The sequence below is a fragment of the Limanda limanda genome, chromosome 12 (assembly GCF_963576545.1).
Source record: "Limanda limanda chromosome 12, fLimLim1.1, whole genome shotgun sequence".
NCBI lineage: Eukaryota > Metazoa > Chordata > Actinopteri > Pleuronectiformes > Pleuronectidae > Limanda > Limanda limanda.
In genome coordinates, this window is record NC_083647.1 from 4,416,038 (window position 1) to 4,442,814 (window position 26,777).

At 39.4% G+C, this 26,777-nt stretch overlaps 1 protein-coding gene across 1 annotated transcript in view; it reads right to left on the minus strand.

Annotated features, from left to right (window-relative positions):
• Positions 1-362: 362 nt before the first annotated feature.
• The window catches only part of sntg2 (syntrophin, gamma 2), a 73,104-nt gene continuing 46,689 nt past the window's right edge, over positions 363-26,777 (minus strand). The window contains exons 11-18 of the mRNA XM_061082940.1: positions 20,155-20,284; positions 17,619-17,657; positions 16,757-16,873; positions 11,475-11,546; positions 10,999-11,208; positions 2,774-2,866; positions 731-841; positions 363-491 (exon numbers count right to left, since the gene is read on the minus strand). Coding sequence (XP_060938923.1) covers positions 363-491; positions 731-841; positions 2,774-2,866; positions 10,999-11,208; positions 11,475-11,546; positions 16,757-16,873; positions 17,619-17,657; positions 20,155-20,284 — 901 coding nt within the window. The remainder of the gene's footprint in view (positions 492-730; positions 842-2,773; positions 2,867-10,998; positions 11,209-11,474; positions 11,547-16,756; positions 16,874-17,618; positions 17,658-20,154; positions 20,285-26,777) is intronic.

The following is a 26,777-nucleotide window of genomic DNA, read 5'->3' on the forward strand; positions in this document are numbered from 1 at the left end:
TTCAGGGAAAAGTAATTTCTCACAAGAGGAAAAACTCTTCACCGATTTTCTGCTAATCACAGTTACAGTTGATGTATCTGGAAATTGGTGTTATGCTGTTAATTGTTTGGCAGTCTCACACTGTTGCCCGATTAGATGTTCATAGTTTAATAAAAGGAACAACTTTTTTGCTCAAAAATTCAATGAAACAATACAAATTAAACAACATCTTCCTCCAAACATTTCCCAAACATAATCTAATCTACTATCTTTTACAAACATTTGTTATTCAGGAGTTCATACAAAAATAGCAAGAACAAGATATACATATCAGCTGGCTCTGTGCATAAAATGCTGCCTCGGGTGCACATGACAATGAGTTCTTAACTGTTCATGTAATTTCCGGGGAAGCTTTGACTGCACATAAAGAGAGGGTCCATGGAGGCAACTTTGGCAGCGATAAAAGAATGTATGCAGTGAAGAACGCCGGTCAGATTAGCAAACTCCAGTTCCTGTTGGAAGAAAAAGTCAAGGACACAGAAATTAAGCAATTGGTATGAGGTGTTAGTGTTTAAAATGCAAAATCATGAGAAAACTGGGGATGTTTCAATCAACAAACACCTTAGAGGAAAGGCTCCTCACTATACAAACTAATTCACCAGTATCATTGAGTAACCAGTGCAAAAAAATATGACTAAAACTCATCATGTAACTTTATGTCTTTAAACTGAAAATAAAACAACTGCATTACCTTCATTTCTATCTGCTTGCTCTCAGCATTCTTGAAAAGGAGTTTTACCCTGGTTTTCCCATCATCAGAGGAGCCTTTCAGTTGAGAGAACTTATATCGCCACAGCACGCTCTACAAGGGATGGGATTATACAACACAGCAGCACAAGGATTTCAGTAATGAGCACATTTACATAACCATGTCTTACTACAGATCTTCATGATCAAGAAGTGACACTTTAATGTTCAATCGTGCTTTGAGGAAACATATAATTTATTACAATAGAGCATAGTGCTTGGAAATAAGTGCTGTTCTGATTCAAAGAAAATACAATTTCTCCACTGCAAGGCTGTTGCTGCTAAAATAATCTCACAATGTACCTATAAAACCAATAGCACATCATTTGAGAGAGACATTTTAACACGATCTGTGTATTTTTTTTTTGAGTTATTTCAAATCTATTTTCAGACACAATGGTTATGGAGGACCATACATGACTTAAGTATAAATAAATAAATAAATAAATGAATGAATAAATACATAAAAAAATAAAAAACATAAATTAATACAGAAATAAATAAATAATACTTTAATAACAACAGAAATGTCTAAATAAATGTCTTAAATATATTTGCACATTTATTTATTCCCTGATTTATATTTTTCACGTTTTCAATCACCTTATGCTAATGAGAAAGGTGGGCCTAACCGCAGTCTCATGCAGGATTGGTCACAGGAGTGTAATTATCCAGCCTTTCAATGCTGACTGGTGTCCAGTAGCTGTTTGCAGTGTTGAGCCAGTTCACACTTAAAATGAACTAGTTCAAGTTCAGAGGGTTAGTTCAGGTTATTTTTTATTGGGATGATTAAGGTGTCAGTAATCCTGACTGTGAGCGTCACGTCTCGTGTTCTCCTGAGCACAAGGAGAGAGCAGAGAGGAGGAGGAAGCAGAAACTCCTGCTCGGAAAAAAACAAGCCTGCAGCTTCTGCTCTGCCCATGAAGCAGCTGATCTCTGAGCAGATGTGACCAGAGAAACTCTGTGTTTTCACTGTTTTACAAAGTCACTGAGCGGCTGCATCGCGGTGACGAGCTCAAGTCTCAGTTTCTGTCTCTGTGCGAGTGTGTGGCACTGAGGGGTGCGGAGCCCCGGTGCCTGTGTGTGCGTGTGTGTATAGCTCAGTTGACCAATCCTGCTCGAGACTGAGTTTGGGACCTCCTACCTCATTTACATATGAGACAATTAAATGTGGAATTAAATAAATGTTGAAATACATAAAAGTTGCAATAGATAAATGAATAAATGTGTTAAACTTATTCCAACATTTATTTCAACTTTTATTTTTTTCAACACATTTATATTTCAACATTTAATTGTCCATATGTAAATGAGGTAGGGCGGTCCCAAACTCAGTCTCGAGCATGGGCATCTTCATGGGCAGAGCAGAAGCTGCAGGCTTGTTTTTTTCCGAGCAGGAGTTTCTGCTTCCTCCTCCTCTCTGCTCTCTCCTTGTGCTCAGGAGAACACGAGACGTGACGCTCACAGTCAGGATTACTGACACCTTAATCATCCCAATAAAAAATAACCTGAACTAACCCTCTGAACTTGAACTAGTTCATTTTAAGTGTGAACTGGCTCAACACTGCAAACAGCTACTGGACACCAGTCAGCATTGAAAGGCTGGATAATTACACTCCTGTGACCAATCCTGCATGAGACTGCGGTTAGGCCCGCCTTTCTCATTAGCATAAGGTGATTGAAAACGTGAAAAATATAAATCAGGGAATAAATAAATGTGCAAATATATTTAAGACATTTATTTAGACATTTCTGTTGTTATTAACGTATTTATTTATTTCTGTATTCATTTATGTTTTTCCTTTTTTTATTTTTTTCTGTATTTATTTATTCATTTATTTTTTTAATTTATTTATACTTAAGTCATGTATGGTCCTCCATAAATGGTAGCCTAAGTCAATAACAGAAATTAAAGCGTCAAAGTGCAGAGAGGGAACAGTGCTGAGCCAGAATGGCAAGAAGAATAAGGAACTCAGTAATACTTCACCTTTGAAGAGCCTTCTGAGCAGGTGAAGCCCGATCCAAAGTCTATGGTGAAGCACAGCACATTTCCCTGGCTGCTGCACGTGTAGCTTGTGGACTGTTGACAGACAATTGATAACCATGAATATGCTGACTTATACATTTTTGTAATGTTATACTGTGGTGCAGCTATCATTTGAGCTTCCACCACCACAGCAATCTACATGGAGACTGAAGAAACACTTTACATTATGTCAGTGAGTTCACAAAGAAGAAGCAGATTCTACATGGCATGAGAGAAATGCAGTCATAATCATAAGTCCATAAGTCCAAAATGTCCACTGTTAGAAAGAAATGCAGGGATGCACCATATTTCACTGAAAACCAGGCTATGACCATTCCGGACTTACTTGTAGAATGATAATAAAACTCACGTTGAAGTGTTCAGTTGCACCAGCCAAAGTTCTATATAAAATGAATTTTCACTGCAATGCAGGACAATACAGATTTTTTGAAATCAAAGAGAAAACAAACAATATTTTGCACGGATGCACATTTGCATTAAAAATGAAAATCGAACGTACATTTTTCTGGTAGTAATGCCGTAATGATACTACAGTGACAAGACAACCAAATAAATCAAGTGAAAAGGTTGATTCACTACTTACCATCCAGACTATGCACTAAGGTCATAAAGGTAAGTGCATACAATAGCCGAATTAACAACATGCTTAATGCTGACTACTTTGGTCTCTGTATTATGAATATTTTATTGTCCTTACTGCTATTATAAACTGCTGCTGTTATCATTGCTGCTGTTATCATTAACAAGATGATTATATATGTCTGACCATTGTTAAATTCATTATAACAATCAGTCAGAAAGTGTTTCTGCCACCGCCCATATTACATAAAGTCGGATTATGTGAGTATCAATAACAAGTGGTAATAGGTCAACACATTGTGTAGAAGGCAAACAATGTTGTAGAAATGTAATTGTATAAATCAGCTCCCAGTGTAAAAACTAATTGGTATATGAATCATTGTGTCATGAATCCTCACATAAGCAGAATGACTGACTGTTCTAACTGTACTTTCCGCATGCTATTTGATCCTATATATATATATATACAGTATATATATGGATATATGTGGAGAGCTTAAGTTAAAGTGCTAGTTGGACCCGTCAGGCTCGGAAGATCTTGATAACAAGAGCAAATCTGATCCTTTGTCCTGCATGAGCTGCTGCCGAACAGCAGAATCCTGTGCAGGTTCCTGATAATGTCAGGACACATGATAGAGGAAATCCATTTTGGAAGCCATAAATCTTTTGCTACTGCCACACAAACAGGCGCATGGCTCACAATCCTTTTCACTGGTCTTTTGAAAGCACTGATGTGTGAGCGTCCTGCTCTCTGTGGAACAATATCCCTCCGAGTGCTTTTCTTGCCACATGTTTTCCTTTTTCTGTTGTCCATTCAATTTGAATACAAATGTAAGAGCGGCATTCAGATTCTCTGTTTGTCAAATTTCCATTTTGTTTTTTCCTTTGACTGGAGAACACTGAGGGGACTTGGTGATTTTAATTATAGAGTGCAGTGTGCGGTGAATATGGCATGGGACTGTGCAGTCCTTTTATTCAGGCTTCACCCGCCTGTCTTCAGCAGCGTCATGAATTCAGCTGCGACACAGATGAAAAAACACAGTGGCAAGCCAGCTGCTGAGTTCTCGCTGTCACCACATGCACGGCTGTGTTGTGACATGGTGAGCAGTGACTACACTTCACTAATTGCAAGGGATTTTTTCTGTGGGAATTAGCAACATGTACTGCAACATGAAATATTTTTTTAGAAAAGAAAATCTCCTTAGCCAAGCCTGACAGAAGGAAGAGCATGTGTGAGGGGTTAAATAAAACAGAGGACAGGTAAGAGAGTGTGGTGCTGCACTTAGGTAATAGAGAGATAAAGGGTGAGGGAGAAGGTTAAAGTAGGAAGCTGTGATTTAAGACCTGACAAGATATACTTTATATCTACCTAAGTGGGGTTTGTGCAGTCAAGCGTTTTCTGTCACACAGGTAACCTCACCCAACAGCAATGTTACAGACAACACCCTGCATTCATCCCTGTGGCAAGGCCACACCTACAACCATTGGATGCCAGTCCAAGTGTCACCCGCTGTTCAGAAATGCTGATAGGGACTATTGTTCTCCAAAGCCGTTGACAGCATCGCGTCTACTAATTCCAGAAATCTTTGTCTGTACGTGGTTCACAAATATTCAAAAAACTGTTTAATCCGATTAAGTGCATGGGACAGTGTAGTGTTAGCAGCGTTATCACATAATCAGTCCTCACCAGCCCAGACTGTTTAGTTTTAAACAATTATCACGCCTGTTTAGGCCGGGCAGGTGTGGACTTGCTATGTGAAAGTCACAGCATAACAACTAATTGCTTTGTCATAATAACTGGATTAATGTAGTTGAGGATTATTTTTGCCCAAGACAAAAAATGCTGGGGTCACACTTAGACTAAACAATAGCAGCCACAAGTATAATGTGCCCCTGAAGACATGGAGTTTCTGGTGTGTTCGAAAACTTTAAATGGACATTGGGTAAGACAATAAATTGTTTTACACTTCAGGGGCCACTTACGGCGTCCTAACAGATAGACTATGTAACCCCATGTACCTCCATCTTTCCTGACACGTTGGTCATCTCTCTGATGTTGATCAATAGGAGAAGAGTTGACAGTGGGAGAGATGAAGCCATGCACAAATGCCAAACATATCGAAATGAAGGGGAATGATGTCGGATGGAATGATTGTTTGTGTGACTATGTGGAATTGATTGGGAGGTTTTTGGGCTTTTCATCACAGCCAGTATCATACGCACTGTTTCGACGCCATGTTTGTATGCATTCTTTTTCCTGCAAGTCAGTCACAAATGCTTTGATTCTGCACGTCCTAAAGAGCAGACGGTGATTTATCCACCAAGTCACTTCTCTCCCACGACGCTGCGAGAAACTTTACTCTGTAGACGTCACATAACAAACACATTATCCAGAATGAAGGAAAACTAAAAACTCAGGGGACTATGTTGTTTTCTTATGTGAAAGGGATCTATTGGCAGAATTTAAAAAAAAAATAATCCTAGTGATTTTTTTTTACTAGTGTTATCATCTAAATTGTACCAATTGCTGTTTTCTTACGCTAAAGTTGGCCCTTTATATTTAAATACTTATTTACTATATTTACATCGGGAGTGGGTCCTCTCCTTTTTACAGTTGTCCAAACTGAACAAACTTAACACCTTAAGTTTTTATGACAACTTTGAAAGGGGAGGGAGGTGAGGGGGGTATTCAGCTGCAACATGCAACTTCACCACTAGATTTCACTAAATTCTAGCGACTCCGCAAAAATGATGTTTGACAAAACTTGATGTCTTGCTGTGACCATCAAAGTCATGCTGGCTTTCATCATCTCCTAAAAAGATTCCAAAAAATTCAGAGAGGTAATTTGCAGGCTGGACAATTTTATCCTGTTATACCCCCTGCTTGCACCCCATCAGCAGTATTTATGTAACACACACACACACACATCCAGTCAGTTTGCAGGTCAGCAGACGTTGGACTGTGCTCAGTGCTACTCAGAAGCCACAGGAGGCTCGCCTAATTGGCTGGAGAACAGAGAATCACAGGCAAACTGAAAGCCTTCATCATTTTTCTGCATTCCCAAATGATGGTGACCCACATTTGCATCATTAAAGCGTGAAAAAATGCTATATTATCATATTTCATCTTCTTTGATTTTATCTGATGGGGGGGACAACTGTCCATGACTCTGAACTCCATAGTCAATTGGAGACAATCCTCATTAAATATCCACTTCACTTTGGGACATTAGTTCTATCCATCATCTATATTTACAGATCCAGAAGTCAGATTCTTGTACGTTGGAGTCGGAAATCAAAACACTGCTCATTCAGATTAAACCACATTCAAGTTTGACGTCAGATGACAGTGCTTTAGACGTGCGTCAGTGAGGCTAGATTTGAAAACTGTCCTTCACGTCACTTGCAGCTTGACAGTTGACAGTGATGTCACATCCCCGGTGGATGCAGCACGATTAGCTGCCTAAAAGCTAACTTTGTGACTCCAGCATCAAACAGCTCTGCTTATTATTATTCCCCTTTGAAGCTAATGTTGCCTCGTGCAGCAGGAGCTCTGCATCAGGATTTGCTTGATATTGTTATAAAAAAAGACAGAAGGAAACTTGCACATTCTTCACTCTTGTTTTTGTGCTGGGATAAAATGCCACCAGTTTATGTATGCATCACTAACACTTCCGTGCACTCATTTTCTGTTGGCTGCATGAGATCCGAGTATAGCTTAACATACCTAAACAAATATATAAAACAAGTTCCTCTTCCTATAGCTCAGGAGTTAATCATTCACACAGGCTTCGACTCCTGCTGAGCGTGAAAGCTTTACTCCTCTCCCTCTTCATCATCACTGTGCACTGGTTACATCCATCATGTCACACAGAGCAAACAAAACCTGTACAGTCTAATCCATGGTCCGCTTCTTAAGGGTCACTGCCAAGTTAACAAGTGAATGTGGAGCCAGGCTCTGGCCTGCTATGGTAAATGGACTGCATTTTATATGGTACTTTTCTAGTCTTATGGGCTGCTCAAGTTTCATCGACCCATTCACACACATTCATACAGCACTTCTATAGGCTGCACTCTCTCAAAGAGGAGCTGGGGATTTAACCACCAACCTTTTGGTTAGTGGACGACCCATCAGTCACCTTAGTCACAGCTGCGATGACATAAATCATCAGCATGTTCATCACTACCACCTGACATCAGACTAAAGAAAATCACCAAAGAAAATCAATGCTAGCCATCACATTAGAGACGTAAGTATGGTATATGTGTTAAATTGTTTAGTATGGCTTGCAAAAGATGTCCCTTGATGGGAGAAAAAAACCCTGTTCTACGGGTACCAGTCCCATCAATAAAAAATGCATCATAGGATGTTGATGGTCCAATCAAATGTTTAATTGATAGAACAGAGATGTATCAACCGAACCACACCAGGGAAATCACACACTCACATTTTTCAAACAGCAAAGATATCAGTAATCAGATGGTTAGTCTGACTTGTGCACTAATTAACATGTCATTATTTTATATATAAAACACAAAGATCCCCTCCATGTTTAATCTTTGGGAATTATAACTTGCAGGCTCAACAGAGAATGTAACTGAGTTCAGTGAAATTAAGACTCTAAACTCTGAGTGACCACATGAGCCCTGTGAACATAAATGGATTACACATGGTCCCTAACCCCTTTAGATTGATGTTTTTAGCTAAAGTGACAGTGTCCCGTGCCAGAGTCGGCCTTGCTGCTTTCTGCTGTAATAGCCACACATTCTACATGACAACTGGTGAACAGGATGCCATTCAATTATATGTGGTTACCATGCTGACCTGGAAAGTATTTCACTTTTCGTGTAATTCAAATACCTTGTGACAGGTGCTCTGCATTGTTCTATTAATAAATGTTCCAACTTAAGGGTCCTGAGCGCCAAAGCCCTCTGGTTTCACCCATTTTCAGCCTTTATGGTTGGTTGGCTTCACTTGAGGGGTGAAGGGATTGGAAGGTAGTAAAATTGTAATAGGTGCCGCCGGCCATTTCGTGAAAACTCTGACCTGACATGTGCCATACTTTCTTAATTCCTGAATTTATTGTGTAATTAAGAGTAGGGGGAGGCTTATATAACTCAATGAGAGGCCGATGTTAGAACTGACACATACGACCCATGAATGATTACAATAGTGCTTGATTTGAAGAATTATGTGATCAGTGCTTCTCCCAGCTCTGTTCATCCTTCTCCTTAGTAAGACTGGTTAGATGGAGAACAAAATAAGGAGAGAATGGAGCAGTGTTGTTGGAGGCCTCATCAAAAATAGGTGTGTGTGTGTTGGTCTGTTATTGAGACTTGGTTTTTGTTGAAGAAAACCTTCACAACCTGAAACTTTAATGTTTAGTTTTCTGCTTTCTTAAAGTACAAACACTAGTGGAAAAACACAGGAGAACAATTAAGAATCCACAGGGACCACACCCACACTGCGCTAGATGGCGGGTCATCGCTAAAACAATGAATGTAGCGGTAAACATGAATGGATAATGTTCAGACACTGCATCGATGAAGAGTCGTCCAAGTCCGCATCGAGATGCATCTAAGAATCGAAATTTTCCACAACTCTACACTCCACTTGTCTAACAACAAAAATGTGGAGATTGGTGCAAAATACTTTTTTCGTTTGATGCCCAAAATTACACCTGCCCCAGCTACGGGGCAAAGAGCTATACAAAGCCACTAGTGAGCTCTCAGAAGAAACAGAGAAGACCAGCTTCTAGCTATGGCTAAAAGGGGAGGACAAGATCTGAGGAGGCAGCAGCTCCGGAGAAAGTTTAGCTTAGCTTAGTCAAGGAGATGTCCCTGTTCACTGCTCTGCCACCAGGAGATGTAACAGGATAAGGGGAAAAACATATATGCATAGTGGTCCCCACCTGAGGACCCTGCACCTAACCAGACAGGCACTGGTAGAGGTGCGGCAGGCAGAGCCTAGTAGGATTAACATCTACATGTTCAAGATCTTCAGTATTTTGTTATCACTAAAATACTAACATATGTGGTAGCATACCTCTTCAATTCATAATGCCTGGTGAGTCACAACGGAGAAAAAAAAAATCACATATTGTACTGTTGTTATTTCCCAATTGTAATCACTGAACGACTTGAAAGTAAATGAATGAACAGTGAGGTAAGTGATACAAAATTTAAACACAAATCTAACACAAAGACGTTAAAAACTAGAAAAATAAGGCCTGGACTCGTCCTCTACGTGTACATTTTCCAGTTAATGTTCATGTTTAATCCTCTTGGCGGACACAAGACAGCTGCTACTGAGAAGTGCTTAACAATGCACTCTCCCCAGGAGCTGATCGCCTTTACACTCTACACATATTTGCTTAAGAGGCAATTTATTGGCTCATTGAGGTGAGGACTCTTTTTTCAGGTTATTCGTGCTAAATGCCTTTAAAGTAACGATACAATTTATGGAAAACAGAGTAGTGCCCATGTTTCAATTTCAAATTCAATTAATTTCTTAATAAGAAAAAAATTCAAACAGCCCAGAAACCATAATGTGTCAACATAAAACACGTCTCATCAAGTGCATTCACTGCTCACTGTTGAAGCATTAAATTAGTGTTAGGAAAGGATGGAAGTGAAATGATGGAAATGGAAAACTCAAAGTGACCAATACGCAGAATGTATCTTCAAAGTCTTCATCACTAATAGAGCTGCAGGGAGACTCGATTGATCATTCAATCATCAATCATAATCCCTACTGACACGGGAAACTGTCCTACTGTAATAAATGGGGGTCAATGTATTTGACAGAAGCTTCAGATTAATAATCGATTTCGTTCTTGGATTTGATTAAATCTCGATTACTGTGCAGAACGTATGGACAACGCTTCAGACTGAACTAAACATGACTATTTTACTGGATGTGCAACAGGAAGGAGTCAAGTTATATTGACCAAAACTAAAACACATTCCTATATGTCAGCTAAAAATGAAAAAAAGTTTATTTTTACAATTATATCGAATAGGAATCTTTAGAAAACAAACGTATGTCAAGTTGAAACCATCGGCTGTGTTGCTTTTAATTCTGATTATTATGTGACTTAATATTTTGTCTAGGCTTCTCTGTGTTTTGTGTTCTAAATGTATCTAATGTCATTCAATATTGTATTTATATTATGGAAATACTATTGTGTTAATGTAATTAAGTTTTGTTAATGTTGATGCTTATACGAATGCAGCTGCTATGTGCTGTGTTGTTGTGTTAATGAATGTCTTTGTGCAGGACTGAACACAATACCAGAAGGCAAATGCAGTACTGTACAATGACTCTGGCATTCAAGGCTGATAATGTTCTACTCTGAGACTTTGTATTCTTCAGAATGCGTATTAGCTGTCATCTGAAGCTGAGGACAGTGCTTATCTAGCTTCTGGCTCTCAAACCAATACTGAAAGAACACAAAGTGCTGTGGTCTTCAATTTAACATCGAATGCTTCACCAGCCATTTGAAAAGGGGCTGTGAGAGCTTCCGGAACCCCTTTAAGCCAACAGAAAATGCTGCCCCGTTACACAGTGCTGTAGAAACACTCACCTGTATTCGCTGCACTTCCAAGAAGACAGCTCTTTGGAAGGACTTCTCCCAGATAGCCAGGTCGGTGGCCAGCTCGACCCTGAAGGTGTGGCTCTGGCCGTGGCCGACCAGAATGCTGAAGCTCAGACACTCGTTTTCCTGCTGCTCAGGTGAATGCTCCAGCCCCAAGTAGAGCCTCGCCTGGAGCCAGCAGTCCTCCGCCATCCACAGCTGCAACACAGAATCTACATTGTAACATGATTCACAAAAGTTCTTGCTGTCTCTTCACTTGTTAAATATTTCTTTAATGAAATCAGTGATTTTAGCTCTCAGTCTTAACAAAAAACTTAAGGGGCCTGAATTATGTCGGCGCCATGACACACTACTGTATCTGGTAAACAAAGAGGGAGAACAGCCCTCCATACTGAGATGAAAACTGCAGTGATTGAATTTTGAACAGCCCTTGTGCACATCCCAGCCCCCTGCTCTTAACGTACCTTGTGAACCTTGAAAAGAACCTCATAGAGGTTATACGTTGTTTCAGCTTGTCCCCAGTCAGCGGCACTGATCTGAGAAATAAACATGAAGGAGTGTGAGATGAAGAGGCAGTGAATCAAAACAAACTCTTTTTTTGCACTTGTTAGCAGAACCTCCTTATGCCAATACCAACGCATGTGAAATTAAGGCAGGCACTGTAGGTTAGTTGTGTGAATGTTTGAAAGAACTGACAGTATCAGGGTATAAAATGTATTTATCCTTTTTATCCAAACCTGAGTTGGTAGAATATTTACATCAAGAAAGTAAGACTTCCGTTTCTCAATTCTACGGCAAGCACAGAAAAGTACAGACCCAGTTCACTTCTCTTGTAACCATAACACAAGGAGAACAATTGTAATTTAAAGATTAATCACATATTTAGGACACACCCTCCTCCATAGTAATGTTAGTTTTTCATGTTATATGTATGTAGCGCTTTGTTTGTACTTTGGTCGATGTGGAACCTTCCTTTACCTGTATACTTTGAATGAGGATCTATTCATCATCCTTTATTTTACATCAGGAATAAATTGAGGTGGATAACTCATTTACGATACAGCTGAGTACAGAAAAGAAACAGAAACTTGCCAAATATCATGACCATTCAATTCGATTTGAACTTTTTGTTTTATTTAATTTTCTGAGGAGATGATCAGAGCACAAGGTTCTTATTCAGTCGCCATTTAAACTACACACTATCATGGTTTTCAAATCTAAACCTCCACCCTGGGCTTCTCTTCATATCCTGTAGGGTCAACAAAACAATTTCCCTGTAATTAAAGCAGCATTTCAGTGATGCTTTTAATTTTTCTAAGAAGCAAACAATCCTATGAAAAGGCTGAAACCAACAATGAACAATAAGATTAACAATAATAATAAAAATAATAAATAAATATTAATACACTATAGTTGTAAAGCACCTTTCATACAAGAAATGTAGCTCAAAAAGCTTTACATACAATATAGATACAAATAAAATCGTCATTTATATAAGAGAACAGATTTTAAGTAACATGAGAACAGACAAGATAAAATTCCTTCTGATATAAATGTCACTGGTCAGACTTTAAAGTCTTGTTTTAATCTGCTCCCGTTTGCCCTGTTTAAGTAACTGTTAATAGAAACACAATATCTCCTCTGTCCATTTAAAATATTATTGAAACTCTGTATTTCTTAACAGGGCTTTTATTGTGGAACATTGTAAGTTTTACATTACTGTACTATAAACTAGTAATTTTTCTCCCTATGCTAAAAACAACAGGTGTTTCAGGGGGAAACTTTGAAATGAAAGTAGATGTTAATGACCTTTTCATAAAGATAAACCAATGGACCTGGGGAAGTTACAAGGCATCGAGCAGGGTTGTAAATTGGGTCAGATTACTCATCTTGACCCTTTCACACCACTGGCAGACATACGTTTTTTCTCCCATGGAATTGGTGTAGAGGACTTATTAAGGTGGTGATTCCAATATCCCCAGGTTAAATGAATGGCTGTGATAACAGTTTTCAGCATGCTACACTGAGCAGTGAGCATATCGTTACATAACATACATACTAACTGACACGTTTTCCAGGGTGTATTTTCTAAAAGCACTAATACTACCCTAATGCAATGCAGGACACAGTACATTTAAATCACCTACTTGGCCAAAGCCATATTTTAACAAAAGCTTGAGGACAGTTCTGGCATTTACAACCAGCAGCTGCATAATGCCTCCTGAAATTTAAATCCACTCCACTCAATACATATATTATGTTGAAAGCATACCCATTAAAATCATGGCAGATTACTTCTGTCACTAAAACCTCATCATCAGTATTTGTTAGTCCCAATTTATGACCTACAGTAACAGTCGTCTCTGAAATGTTTATTGCAGCTCTCACCTGCTCCAAGGATAAACTAACGCTTTCTTTCCCTTTCTGCTTTTGTTAAATCACCAAAAGGGTGGAGGGGTAGAATTCAAGATATGTACAGGATGGAATACTTGACTGCACTATTACAACTGAAAACAGAGGTTTTTAAAAACAACTGGTCCCCGATAGCTCTACATTTCCATCTGATATGAGAAAAAAAAAAAATATATATATATATTGTTTTCCCTTTGTTTCCCCTTTTAAGCAATGGACATATGCAGGTTATACTATTTCAGAATAATGTCTTGATGAAATGTTATGTGAAATGTATTGTGTCTGTGGACATTGTTAAACGGTAACTTGATTTATATATATTTGGATCATGATGGCCTGGACCCGAGACATACATGGACAGTTAACCCCAGTAACCTAAGACTTTAACCCGTGATACCTAATTTCATGTTAAAAACGATGTAATGTATGACTGTATTTGACAAAAGGAAATAAAAAGAAGTTCAAAAAAAAAAATCACCAATAGGGCTCAAAAAGGTTGTTTTCTAATGCCTCAATTTCAGACACACTCTTGACTCTCCATCAGAAAAACCTTCCTATTCTTTGCCTGTGGCATGTTCTGTTCAAAGGAAATATCAGTTACATTTCCTCCAGCATTTAGTTAATAAGTAATGTTGCAGAGGTTTGGTAATGGTTTAGAATGAGGAAACAAAATTACTTACACTCATACACTGCTCAAAAAAATTAAAGGAACCCTTTCTTATCAGGGTATGGCATGAATTCAATTGCACTTTTTTGATAATTATCTGGTCAGTTAAGTAGCAGAGGGGGTTGTTAATCAGTTTCAGCTGCATTGGTGTTGATGGAATTAACAACAGATGCACTAGAGGGGCAACAATGAGACGACCCCCAAAATAGGAGTGGTTTTGCATGTGGAGGCCATTTCAAGTTTCTCCCTCTTGATCACTTCGACTGGTTTTCCATTAGTGTTGGCTTTAGCTAGAGTCATTATCTCTACTGGGAGCATGAGGCGATTCTTAACCCTACAGAAGTTGCACAGATTGTCCAACTCCTCCAGGATGGCACATCCACGCGTGCCGTTGCAAGGAGATTTGATGTGTCTCCCAGCATAATCTCCAGAACATGGAGGAGGTTCCAGGAGACAGGCAGTTACTCTAGGAGAGCTGGACAGGGCCGTAGAAGGTCCTCAACCCATCAGCAGGACCGATATCTGCTGCTTTGTGCAAGGAGGAACAGGTTGAGCACTGCCCGAGCCCTACAGAATGACCTCCAGCAGGCCACTGGTGTGAATGTCTCTGCCCAAACAGTCAGAAACAGACTTCATGAGGGTGGCCTCAGGGCGCGACGTCCTGTAGTGTGCCCTGTGCTCACTGCCCAGCACCGTGGAGCTTGATTGGCATTTGCTATAGAACACCAGAATTGGCATGTCCGCCACTGGCGCCCTGTGCTTTTCACAGATAAGAGCAGGTTCACCCTGAGCACCTGTGATAGACGTGAAAGGGTCTGGAGAAGCCAAGGAGAATGCTATGCTGCCTGCAACATCGTTCAGCATGACCGGTTTGGTGGTGGGTCAGTGATGGTCTGGGGAGGCATATCCATGGAGGGACGCACAGACCTCTACAGGCTAGAGAACGGCAGTCTTACTGCCATTAGGTATCGGGATGAAATCCTTGAACCCATGGTCAGACCCTACGCTGGTGCAGTAGGTCCTGGGTTCCTCCTGATGCACGATAATGCCCGGCCTCATGTGGCAAGGGTATGCAGGCAGTACCTTGAGGATGAAGAAATTGATGCAATTGAATGGCCCTCACGATCAACTGACCTAAACCCGATAGAACACCTCTGGGACATTATGTTTCGGTCCATCAGATGCCGCCAGGTTGCTCCTCAGACTTTACAGGAGCTCACTGATGCCCTTAGACAGATCTGGGAGGACATCCCACAAGACACCATCCGTTGTCTCATTAGGAGCATGCCGCGACGTTGTCAAGCATGCATACAAGCACGTGGGGGCCACACAAGATATTGAGAAGCATTTTGAGTTGCAGAAATTGAATTTTGGCAAAATGGACAAGCCTGCCTCATCACTTTTTCACTATGATTTTTGGGGTGTCTTTAAAATTGAGCCCTCTGTAGGCTGAAAACTTTTATTTCCATCAAAGATGTGGCATCCTTTTGTTCCTAAGACATTAAACTGTCCATATCAGTATAAATATCCAACATAATTTTTTTTCACAATGAGAACTGATGTGTTTTCAAAGTGTTCCTTTAATTTTTTTAAGCAGTTATATTCATATCTTTCTGAAGAAAGGACCATTTCAGTCTAACAAGAGTTTGGAAACTTATGTACAGACCATTGATAACTGACATCCCTGAAAAAATACAGACGTAACCCACAGGGCTGTTGAAAACTCTCCAGCAGTGATAGTTTTCTCTTTGCTGTGGCAAAACCCCCGAGCAGAACCAAAGAGCCCCTTCCCGCACAAGCTTGTTTGATGGTATCAACAAAGCCCAGTTTGAGAGCCTTAGCTTAAACAAGGGCACACTCTGGTCTCTGCCATGGGAGCAAACAGCTGCAGTGACCATTTGAAAACGTACATACGACAGATCTTGGGGAAACATTGATATAGAGAGGAATCGCCGATACGTGCTGTGTGATATGAAGTCAGGAGCAGACTGGAGGGAGACAGAACTCAAGATGAAATGCAATGGTCTCCAGCAGGCGTGTAATCCTGGATGACCTACGTTATGCTGACATACGCAAGTTGGATAACACAGCGACATTATCCTGGCCAGATGAAGCACTTCACTTCCCACAAAAGTGGCTGGTGTCAGTGTCATATCAAAGTGCAGTGATGGAGTGCTGACTGAGAAACAGCTGTTCCTCCCACTCAGTTCTGTAACAGATCTCCTGAACAAGGGCTACCGCAGCTTAAAGGCCATAGTTTGACAATTTGGGAAATGTGCTTATTTGCTTTCTTGCTGAGTGAAATAAATTGACACCCTCATATATGTGCAGTAAATATAAAGGTATAGACACCATTAAGAAAAAAGTTCAAAGTGACTTTAGGTGTAAAAACAGCAAGTACATTTTTTATGGGAGGTTATATATTAGACTATTTCTTGCTTGGCTGAGCGTAGTGTCCTCCTCAGTGACTTGTCACAGTTCCAGTCTGTGAACAAATATATGCAATGCTAGGCTAAGTTATCCATTGGCGTGTAAGTCATGTGGGTCATTGTGATATTCTTCAGATTTTAGACAAAACCATTTCACATGAGCTTAACATGAAACTACATTTCCAATAATGGCAAACTGAATTGTAAGGGAAACTTGAACAAAACAAAGACTGATTACCGGGGGACTTGTGAAGATATAAAAATAAGGTCCTCTCAGAGCCAGGAACTTGAATGCTGCAGTTGGACCAGCAGTGCTGCCCTCTGGGCTTTCACACGCCCAGCCCATGTGAACAACCTGGAAAGATGGAGAGGATGACATGCACACACTTCCACCACTCTGAAACACAATGGTAAAATGACATACAATACAAATTTGTTCCTGTTCAAAATGACACAGAGCCAGGTAAAATGTGCTCTGTCAAATCAAATGAAATAAACAGGCTTAACAGTCATGCAGCTTTGAAATTATACATTTAAAATGATCCTCATCAGTACAGTGGTGCTTCAGTCTCAGCTGCAGTGCAACAATTCACCGTTGCTCTCCAACAGATTGACTAAGGATGTTTCACTGCTCTTTTTTCAGCAGCATATTTATACTATCTCCATCTACAGCTTGTTCTACACTCTATATGGGGTGGTATCAACTTTCCCAGCAAACCTCATTTTTTAATTAGTAAGGTGACTTGACTATTTGCAATTATTTGGCATAGTGCCCCACAGATTGCGTGCAGGGCTTCCAAAAGCTGCAGCTGTATGCAGAGGCCAAACCGCGGAGAGGCGTTGCCTGAACAGGCATCTACACAAACTATGGGAATGCAATTGTAATTGTTCAGTGTGTAGGATCATGGTTTTCTTAAGGGGCATGCACTTCATTGGTCTGCCGCTAAAGCAGCTCCTGAAGACTTCAACATCCCTAAATTAACAAAACCTCCAAACTTTAAGCGTGTCAAAGGTTAATGCAACATCTCTATCAGCACATGCCATCAGAAGTTTATGGCATGTTAGACCTGATAGATCACAAAAGGTCTATGTGAGCATACCTGATCATCTGAAGCACAGTATTTACTGATGATCTTTATCTAGGAGGGAAATGAAGACAAAACGAGAATCGGTAACACAACTTCTTCAAGAATCAATGTTTCAGTCATTAGGTTATTGTAGAATCCTGTTGAAAATGTGTGTATAGAATACGATCCAGCAGGTATATGAGGTACTTATATATGTGTCAAAATTGCATTGATTGAGTGTCATTATACACTCAGCGTTATATATACCGAAAGACCAAATAGGCGTAACAGTTTATTTAAGCTGTTTTCAGACATGAATTTCAGAGATTTTTTTTCTCAATTGGGTCAGGACTTTCTCCGGAGGTTAACTTTCAATAACACACAGAGAGATTCTCCACTCAGACGTGTGCACATCAACAAAGAAATCTCCAGCACCATTTGCGTTCTCACATACAGCTCAGAGTATGTCTGAAAGCAGCTTTAGAGACATTTCAATTAGCTTTGTTTTTTGTTTTTCAAACAGGAATATTTCACAACTATTTATATTTCGTGTTGTGGTAGGAGACAAAACAGCAAATTAAATGTGTTCTCTCTTTGCACTAGCAAAAAATGGGCCTTTAATTTCCAACAGTAGACATGCTGCAGCTGTGGCTCAGGGGTTAGATCGGGTCAGCCTCTAACCAGAAGATTGGCAGCTGGATCACAGTCTTCCCCATGCCAAAGTGTGACGAAATTACCCCCTCAAGCAAAAGTACTACACATAGATTGACTGTATGAATGTGTATGAAAAACCTGTACAGTAAGTTACTCCTCATATATAATGTTTAGCCCAGATTAGTCTGGTGAGAAAAAACAGGCTCTCACGCCTAATTAATGACTGCTAAGAAGTCATTCAGCACATGCACTCCTCTCTGCCATTTCCTCCTATTTCACTTTGATTATCACACTGATGATGCTGTGCATTTTGGTCACGATGCAGACGCACTCTACGCCCGTGCTCTTCGACTGCGCAGCTGCCTTTTTTTAAATGGGGTGATTAATTCATGCCTTCATTGCCTAATTATGGACGTGGCTTGTGATTGCTAAATGGCCAATCAGGATGTAATAGTGTTCCTGCTTTAGGAGAGAGCAGAACTTTTGTTTTAATAACTGCAAACCCTTAAATAGACTGTGACACCCCTGGGTTCCCTCCTGTGTTTTTCATGGAGATGACAGTCATCTGGTTTGACTTGATGTCTGTTTGATGTTCCTTAACAAAGACTAGAACTAAGAATCCAGCTTGTTAAATAACCAACTAAGGCTTGTGTACGAGATGCAATACCCTTATAAAAGATTAGACAGATACAAAATAATGTCCTAAAACACATTTTGCTTCATCAGGTTTCAGATAAGCCGACATTAAGATGCAGCCCCACTGGAGGTTACCTTGAGTTTAAAAATAAACATTTACTTAATTTGTCAATAACAAATTTGACCTTTTTTCTAATGTGCTCCCTCCGAGTGATTTACCCTTTTTTGTTCCATTAAAAATATATGAAGGTCTAAAAAGTGTATGGAACACAGACACACACACATACACACTCACACAGAAAAATATTGCAAACCAGTGCTAAACATTTTTGCATTGAATGCACACCTTGTGTGTCAGCATATCTCAGCATGGTGGTCCCTCCTCTGCTCAGTCACCTGAAATCCTCATGGTTAGTCACTAACAAGCTGGAATCTTAGTTCTAGTCTTCGTTAAGGAACATCAAACAGACATCTGCCAAACCAGATGACTGTCATCTCCATGAAAACCACATGAGGGAACCAAGGGCTGTCACAGTCTATTTAAAGGTTTTAGGTTATTAAAACAAAAGTTCCGCTCACTCCCAAAGTAGGAACACAATTACATCCTGATTGGCAATTTAGCAATCACAAGCCACGTCCATAATTAGGTGATGCAGGCATGAATTAATCACACCTTTTTTAAAAAGGCAGCTGCGCAGTCGACGAGCACGGGCGCAGAGTGCGTCTGCATCCTGACCAAAAATGCACAGCATCATCAGTGTGATAATCAAAGTGAAATAGGAGGAAATGAGAGAGGAGTGCATGTGCTGAATGACTACTTAGCAGTCATTAATTAGGTGTGAGAGCCTGTTTTTTGTCAGCAGACTGTGACTCAATGAGTGATTGTCAGGAGGGGTCTTTATGTGACGAGAGAAAACACCCAGTTAATATGGGCTAAACATATTTATGATATTGTATATCTATAATATTTTCTTTATAAACAAGAAGTCTACCAATCGGATGATAAACAATTGTGAATCTTTAAACTAAAAGTCTGCACACTTGTACTACTTAAAATAACCATATATATTTTAATTAGATGACATGAGCAACCCAATTAAAGATACATTAAATGCAATGCCAAGAAACGCACATAAATGTCATATTAGTAGTTCAAGTCTTCATTCATTTAAAAAGATCATAAACCCCATCAATCTCTGCTTTCCTTTTCAATCTCATTTTCAATCAGGACTCAAGATAAGATCCAACCAAAGCCTCTGACGTCGAGAGATGGACTTACATTTTCTTGTGTCAAGTCATTGATATTTGAGGATATTGCTTGGAGCCAGTCGGTACTTTCTGCTGCAGTGCAAAATTGAAGAATATTGGTGCTGGCTCCATCCAAGGCGAATACTTCAAAACAGTTGGACCTGGAGGAACATAGAGGTCAAAATTAGAAGTATACCGCAGACGATTGAAGCTAAAAAAAAAATCACAAAGTGGAGCTGAAGCAGTCCGTTACTTCTGCTGTACGACTTATATCACTGTATTATATGCAGTAGAACTTATTTCATGTGCTTGATGGGCTAGTGGCACCTAATTATAAAAATATCTCCACAGCCAAGGCTCTGAAGACGCAGTTCTTTAGCTATTATATAGTCTGAGCCATGCTGGTAATATTTGTGGCAATATTTCTCTAATCACATTTATTTTTTGTGCTAAGGCTACAACATTTTATAGATTTCAATTAAATGCCTCTGCAAGATCAAAAGAAGGAGAGCTCAGAAAATGGCTCTAATTAAAAGGGAGCATGGACAAAAGTACAGATGAATACAAGTTGTGGCTGAAGTCAAAAGCTTAAAAGAATGGTTTGATATTTTATGAAGAGAGAGTTAGATGAGAAGGTCAGTACCACCAACACCTGGTTAGATTACCTGAGCATTAAGACATTATAAAACATTCAGAGCTCGCTGATTGCAACACATTCTAAAGTGTCTGCTTCATTTGTACAAGAAAGAGCTAAAAGAATAACTCAACCTTCCACAGGGAGCTGTTGCTGTTCTACTCAATGGCTTTGGGTCGTAACTTTCTTCGGCTCATGCCCAGTCTTTATTCTAAGATAAGATGGGATAAGATGAAGGGAGGAACATACTCTGTGTTCTGTGTCTGCTGGGTACTCGTTCACACGTACATACCTATGGTCCCATTCATACTAAGATAAGGGTCTGCGTCGGGCTGCTGTTATCCGCATGTGTACCTGATCCAACATTCCATTCCATGCTCGTGTTTGGATATATGGTGCCTGGAGCATGCAGGCAGCTACCCAGCACAATCCTTAATGTTGGGCTGCACGTGGACATCCGCATAGAGGTTCATGCATAACCAAATGGACATTGGTGGATGAAGACATTTACGTCACTAGGACCATAGTGGACAATAGGGGACTGGCCGACGTGGAAACTATGATAACGCCTTAACAGGTTGCTGGCTAAATTTATGGTGTAAATTTTCTCATCTAGCTATTCTCTAGCAAGCAAACAAGTATATTTCCCAAAATGACTGACAGAAAGATTTGAAAAAGTAAATAAATAAATAAACTACATGACATCCCCAGACTGGCTAAGACATGTCAAAAATAATTCACCCTACAGTTCAGATTGAGAAAATTACACTTCTTTAAGCATTTGCAGAAATAAATTAGGATTTAATAATTTTTTTAACAGCCAATAATTTTTTTGCCGGCATCTTTTGAGTTCATCACCCCCTTGCAGTGCCTGGAGGTTAAACGCACTGCTTTACTAACACAATTAAATCTCGGTGTTGATGGGGTGTTGATGAGGTCATCTAAGAGAGATCACACTCATTGGCTGAATGTGATACTTTCTGACATTTAATTTCACTGCGTTTATACGCTGCTGACCCTTTTATCCTCTGAGATACTTGTCACTAAACATGCAAGCATTTCTGAGCTTCCCATTTGTGACACTTTAGAGGGAATATTCTCTTGAAGAAAGATTGCATGAGAAGCAGGGGAGATGTTGTAGAGGTGTACGTGAGGGGAAGCCTGATAAAAACAGAGGATCAACAGTCTGGCGTTGAATGCACAGTATGAAGTGAGGAAATCTACTAAGACAGCCCCCTAAACCAAACAGTATACTCCCTAACTTATACACACACGGCACTTCCTGGAGGGTAGGTGGTACAAAGTCAGCATTCCTAACAAATCCTCTGGTGAGCATGACTTTCATACTGTATCTGCAATAAGCTTGTTCAAATCTTATGTCCTGTTGCCTGTGTACTGACTCACTGGCTCCCTAGTCGGGATTTTCACTGGGCTTAATAATGTTTTTTTGATTTAACAAGAGTATACATTCTTGCAGTGTCTATTTGCTTGACACAAATTAGCTTTATTGTATGATTTGTGCAACCATAAAGAATCTCTAATGTGTGTTCATAATTCTTTTTCCGAAATACTTTAAAACTAGCAACGCCAAAATATCTCTTTGAGGGCAATGGAAAAGTGAGCAACAGATGACGCAGAAGTCTTCAGTATATCAGTTGGATCCCTTTCAATTAATGCAGAACCTCTGAGACTGAGCTGTAATGGGGGAAATGTGAGAGGGGATTATAGTGCAATGAGTGAAGAACTCCAAACCAAGAGATTAATCAAAGGAATGGACAGCCGGCAGATGAATGTCAGCAGAACACAGCCCTGTCAAGAGGAGCTGCTAAAGCCCTTGCACCTCCAATGAGCAGGACCGAAATCCTCCCAGAGCGATGGGATCTCAGAGTGCGATTCTTTTCATACATCTGAACCGCTCCTGGCGGCACGAATTACTGTGCCCGGCTTGCTGACTAGGCAGTAATAAATCCTTCAGGACAAAGCAGAGACATATCACCCAGTCAACATACAGGGTGATACACAAAGGAGAAATGGGGGTTTGAGAGGACTCCAGCTGTTTGTTGTGGTGTGAATGGCAACAAGAGGGAAAATGTGCCACGTCCACCGATTAGTGAGTGAAACAGGAAGGCTTTCATAAAATCAAACAACAGATCTGACCCTACTAGTGTCTGGTACAGTATGTCTTTACCTGCAGCAGCCATTGATTGTTGATTGAATGTTAAATGAAATGTAATGTAGTTGTATTTACATTCAGCAATTATTTAAATATAACCCACTGGCTTATATTGTTTTTACTGGCAGTGGCCCCACTGGTGTCAGATGTACAAGAGAACAATGCATGCACGTCACCTAGTACAAATGTAACTGATAATAGTATGTTCAATGTTCAGTCTCTACATCGTCTCAGAGTTGCAGCTACAGGAAGACAAATCGCTGCCTGCGATCTATCTTAAAAAACGCTTCCACATTGCAAGTTTCTGCTTTTAAGATTTTGGTTGCACTGTAAACATACGCACCCCTTGCTCTTCTTTTGTATTTCTGACAATATAGTTTTACAAGGTGTGTTTTTTGATCAAGACCTTAGAGGACACACAAAATTGCATATATACTGAAAATTATGGCTAACACTTTATACAAAGGACAAACAGGAAAATACATTAATTTGCAAGGTTTCTTTCTAATATATCCCCTTTGACAGTTTAAACAGGCTGACAACACCTCACTGTCAGTGTAAGCAGCTGCTCCGACTCATCAGACTGGACACTGAAAATGTGTGCAAGGGAAAGAACGAAGGCCGTTGTGCAATCATTGATGCCTTATTATCAGATTCCTTTTTCACTAAAATATGAAAACACAAGAACAATTCCCCAGTGAATTGGATTTAAATTAGGTATCAAGACAAATTGTGGAGAAAATAATTCTGTCACCCCAACTTGGAGTATAGGCAGTACCAGCTAGGATCAATAGAATATCGAAACAACCTTCCAGATGAAATAACAACACCAATTCACATCAACATTAGATGAGAGCATTAAAGTTCACAACATCTTCCGATCAGCACTAGTGGCAGCTTGTCTTGCTTGAAAACACAGGTTAACCACTTCCGCCTTAAAGAAAGGATTATTTGTGGATTTAAAGGTGCACTGCATTCACCCTGATCCTGTACTATACCAATACTCTGGTGACTAATATGATTTTCCCATTGCAGCCTCCACCAATAACAAAAAACTACATGTACAAATTGACACAATCAATCAATCAATCAATCAAATTGTATTTGTATAGCCCATATTCACAAATCACAATTCGTCTCATAGGGCTTTAACATGGTGTGACCTCCTCTGTCCTTAACCCTCAGCAAGTGTAACGAAAAACTACTAAAAACCCTTTTTTTTTTTAGGTAAAAATACGTAGAAACCTCAGAGAGAGCCACATGTGAGGGATCCCTCTCCCAGGACGGACAGAAGTGCAATAGATGTCAAGAGTATGAAAACATCATCGGGATTAAAGTTTTTAGCAGCATCGATGAGCGTAAACATTTTGAAGGATAACTTCAATACTATATGTCAAGCAGTCCGGCTGCAATCATAGTCTCTTGTCAGCAGCCAGCTGAAGATGTTTTTATTTTTTAAGCTGCTCTGACCTCATTTAATCAAGGATTTGGCTCAAACTAACTATGATGAAAACTCATTTACTGAAGATGTGAAATGTCATCACAATGTTAGGCTGTTTGTTATGTTCGCAAATTGTTCACCACACAATCTAATATATATATATTCATTTAATGATCGTTTAAATGGGACAGATGCAGTAAATAAAGAATCCCACAACAATTAAAGATCCTTTTTAAAAGATATAAAGGTTTAAAAGCCAAAACTACTTTCAGATGTGCATTCAATTTTCTAAATGACAATTAGTTAAGTTGCATAACTTGTCTTGACTGGCTCCAAACCAGCTGTCATGTCACTAAATTATGCTTATTTACAAACACATATCAAATTCTTCAGCTGTCGAAACAGCCTCTTAATGCTCTTCACATATTCCACACAGTGAGGCTCAGATAACACCAAGAATAATACCCAAAACAAAAAGCACATCGACCCCTTTCTAATTGCAAGTGGATGAGTTTGCCTGTAGCTTGTCTTAATCAATGAAGACCTGTGGCGACTGTAGAGACATTTTACCAGGGAATCAATGCTCTTTCACCCTGAAGACAATTGCCTGATGTTGGTGGGGGGGTTTGTGAGTATTTCTTGTTTCAATAAAACACATTTATTTATTTTTGAGAGGCACTTGAGGGTCAAAGCTACTTAAGGGTATAGATTCAAGCAATGTTTGTGATTATTGCCTTGAATTTTGTTTTAAACTAATTTGAGAGAATAATAATTAGAAATAAATAATAACATCATATACCATAATACATTTTGTAGTTGTATATGATAAGATGTAGTTGGTTTTTGATCCAGATATCTGCAGCATTTCTCTATAAAGGAGAAGTGGTCTCTTGAGAAGTATCCTTCATTAATTTAAGAGCTTGCTAAAAACAGGATGAAAAACCCTTAATAAATGGTGCCCTATCAAAAGACTTCTATAAAAACCAGATTATATTGGTATCACTCTTTAAATTACTCCGTTTGTTGAAGAAATAATAAAAAAACATTTATCATAATTTATCATCATTTATTATTTTGACAAACACTGAGTCTGACCAAGTTCCTCTCAAATCATCAAGTTGAGGATTCAAAGATATTTACCACTGTTCCCGTCCACATTGACCTGCTCTGTATTTGTACATCGTGACATTTTCGGTTTCTGTATTATTATTGTCTGCATTTTAACATAGAAAAATGTATTCAATGTTTCCTGCTTATATTGTCATGTTAATGACTGATGACTCCAAAGAAAGATCCCAGTGTTCCCAGGTGGGATACCTTGACGTATCGTACCAGAGCCTTAAAATGATATGGTATTACGGGGGAAATGATTGTTTAAATGAGGAACAATATATACACATTAAAAATCAATGAATTGCTTTTAAATAAATACTTTCAAAAAGCACATAGCAAATGTTTAGAAGAACAAGTTTTGGCTGAGAAGACGTTACGTGAGAAAGCATTAAAGATCAGCATGATCCTTGGAGTTATCTCTTCTCTATCCTACTAGGTATCTTGCTGATCAATGTTCGGGTGTAACTAGGTTAAATTTCAGCAGCCATGGAAAATACAAAGCTTGAGGCTGAGTATCTGTGAATCAACAAACAAAGCGTTGAACTGGAGCTATTGTATTGCAACTGACCTCTACGGATTCATTCTCTAGAGGAGTAGAGCATTTTCTTATATTTGGCAACTGCCTGGGTCTTGTTATTGGACATAAGGTGTCCAGGTATATAAACATCTTTAATTAGTAGACTTTCCATTATTTAATTATCATCATGTACCTGCAATTTCTAAATTATGCAGCCGTACATGCCTAAAGATGAAGTATTTCTGCTCCAAGAACATCTCGAGTGCAAGAAATTACAAATTTCCAATTTGCAAAAGCACTGAAACACATCGAACTACGCTAACCTTTTCTTTTAGTTTTGGTATTTGTTAAATCCAAACCATTGTGTTAAAAGTCAGATCAAGGGTGCTTTCAAATCTACCTGGTTTGGTCCTAGACCTTCAGACTTTTCAGGTGTGAATGTTTTTTCGGACCAGAACAGTTTGCAGCATTGCTTGTAGTCTTTACCTTTGACAGTATAATATTTGAACGAGGAGGACGTTCATTTTGCTGGTAGTAATAGAATAAGGACATTAGAGTGAAAGTGAAAGTTAACCAGTTCATTCACCCTTGTCATTCAAACACAAAGACAACTTCTTTCTATGCAAAAAGTTAGAGAACATTATAACGGAATTTCAAGTATATACAGACACAGCCTACGTAGATGATGACAACAGGACTTACATATGTCATACAAAGGTCTTTAGTGTGCTCCATGAATTACAATGTGAAACCAAAACTAATGAGATTAAAATGAT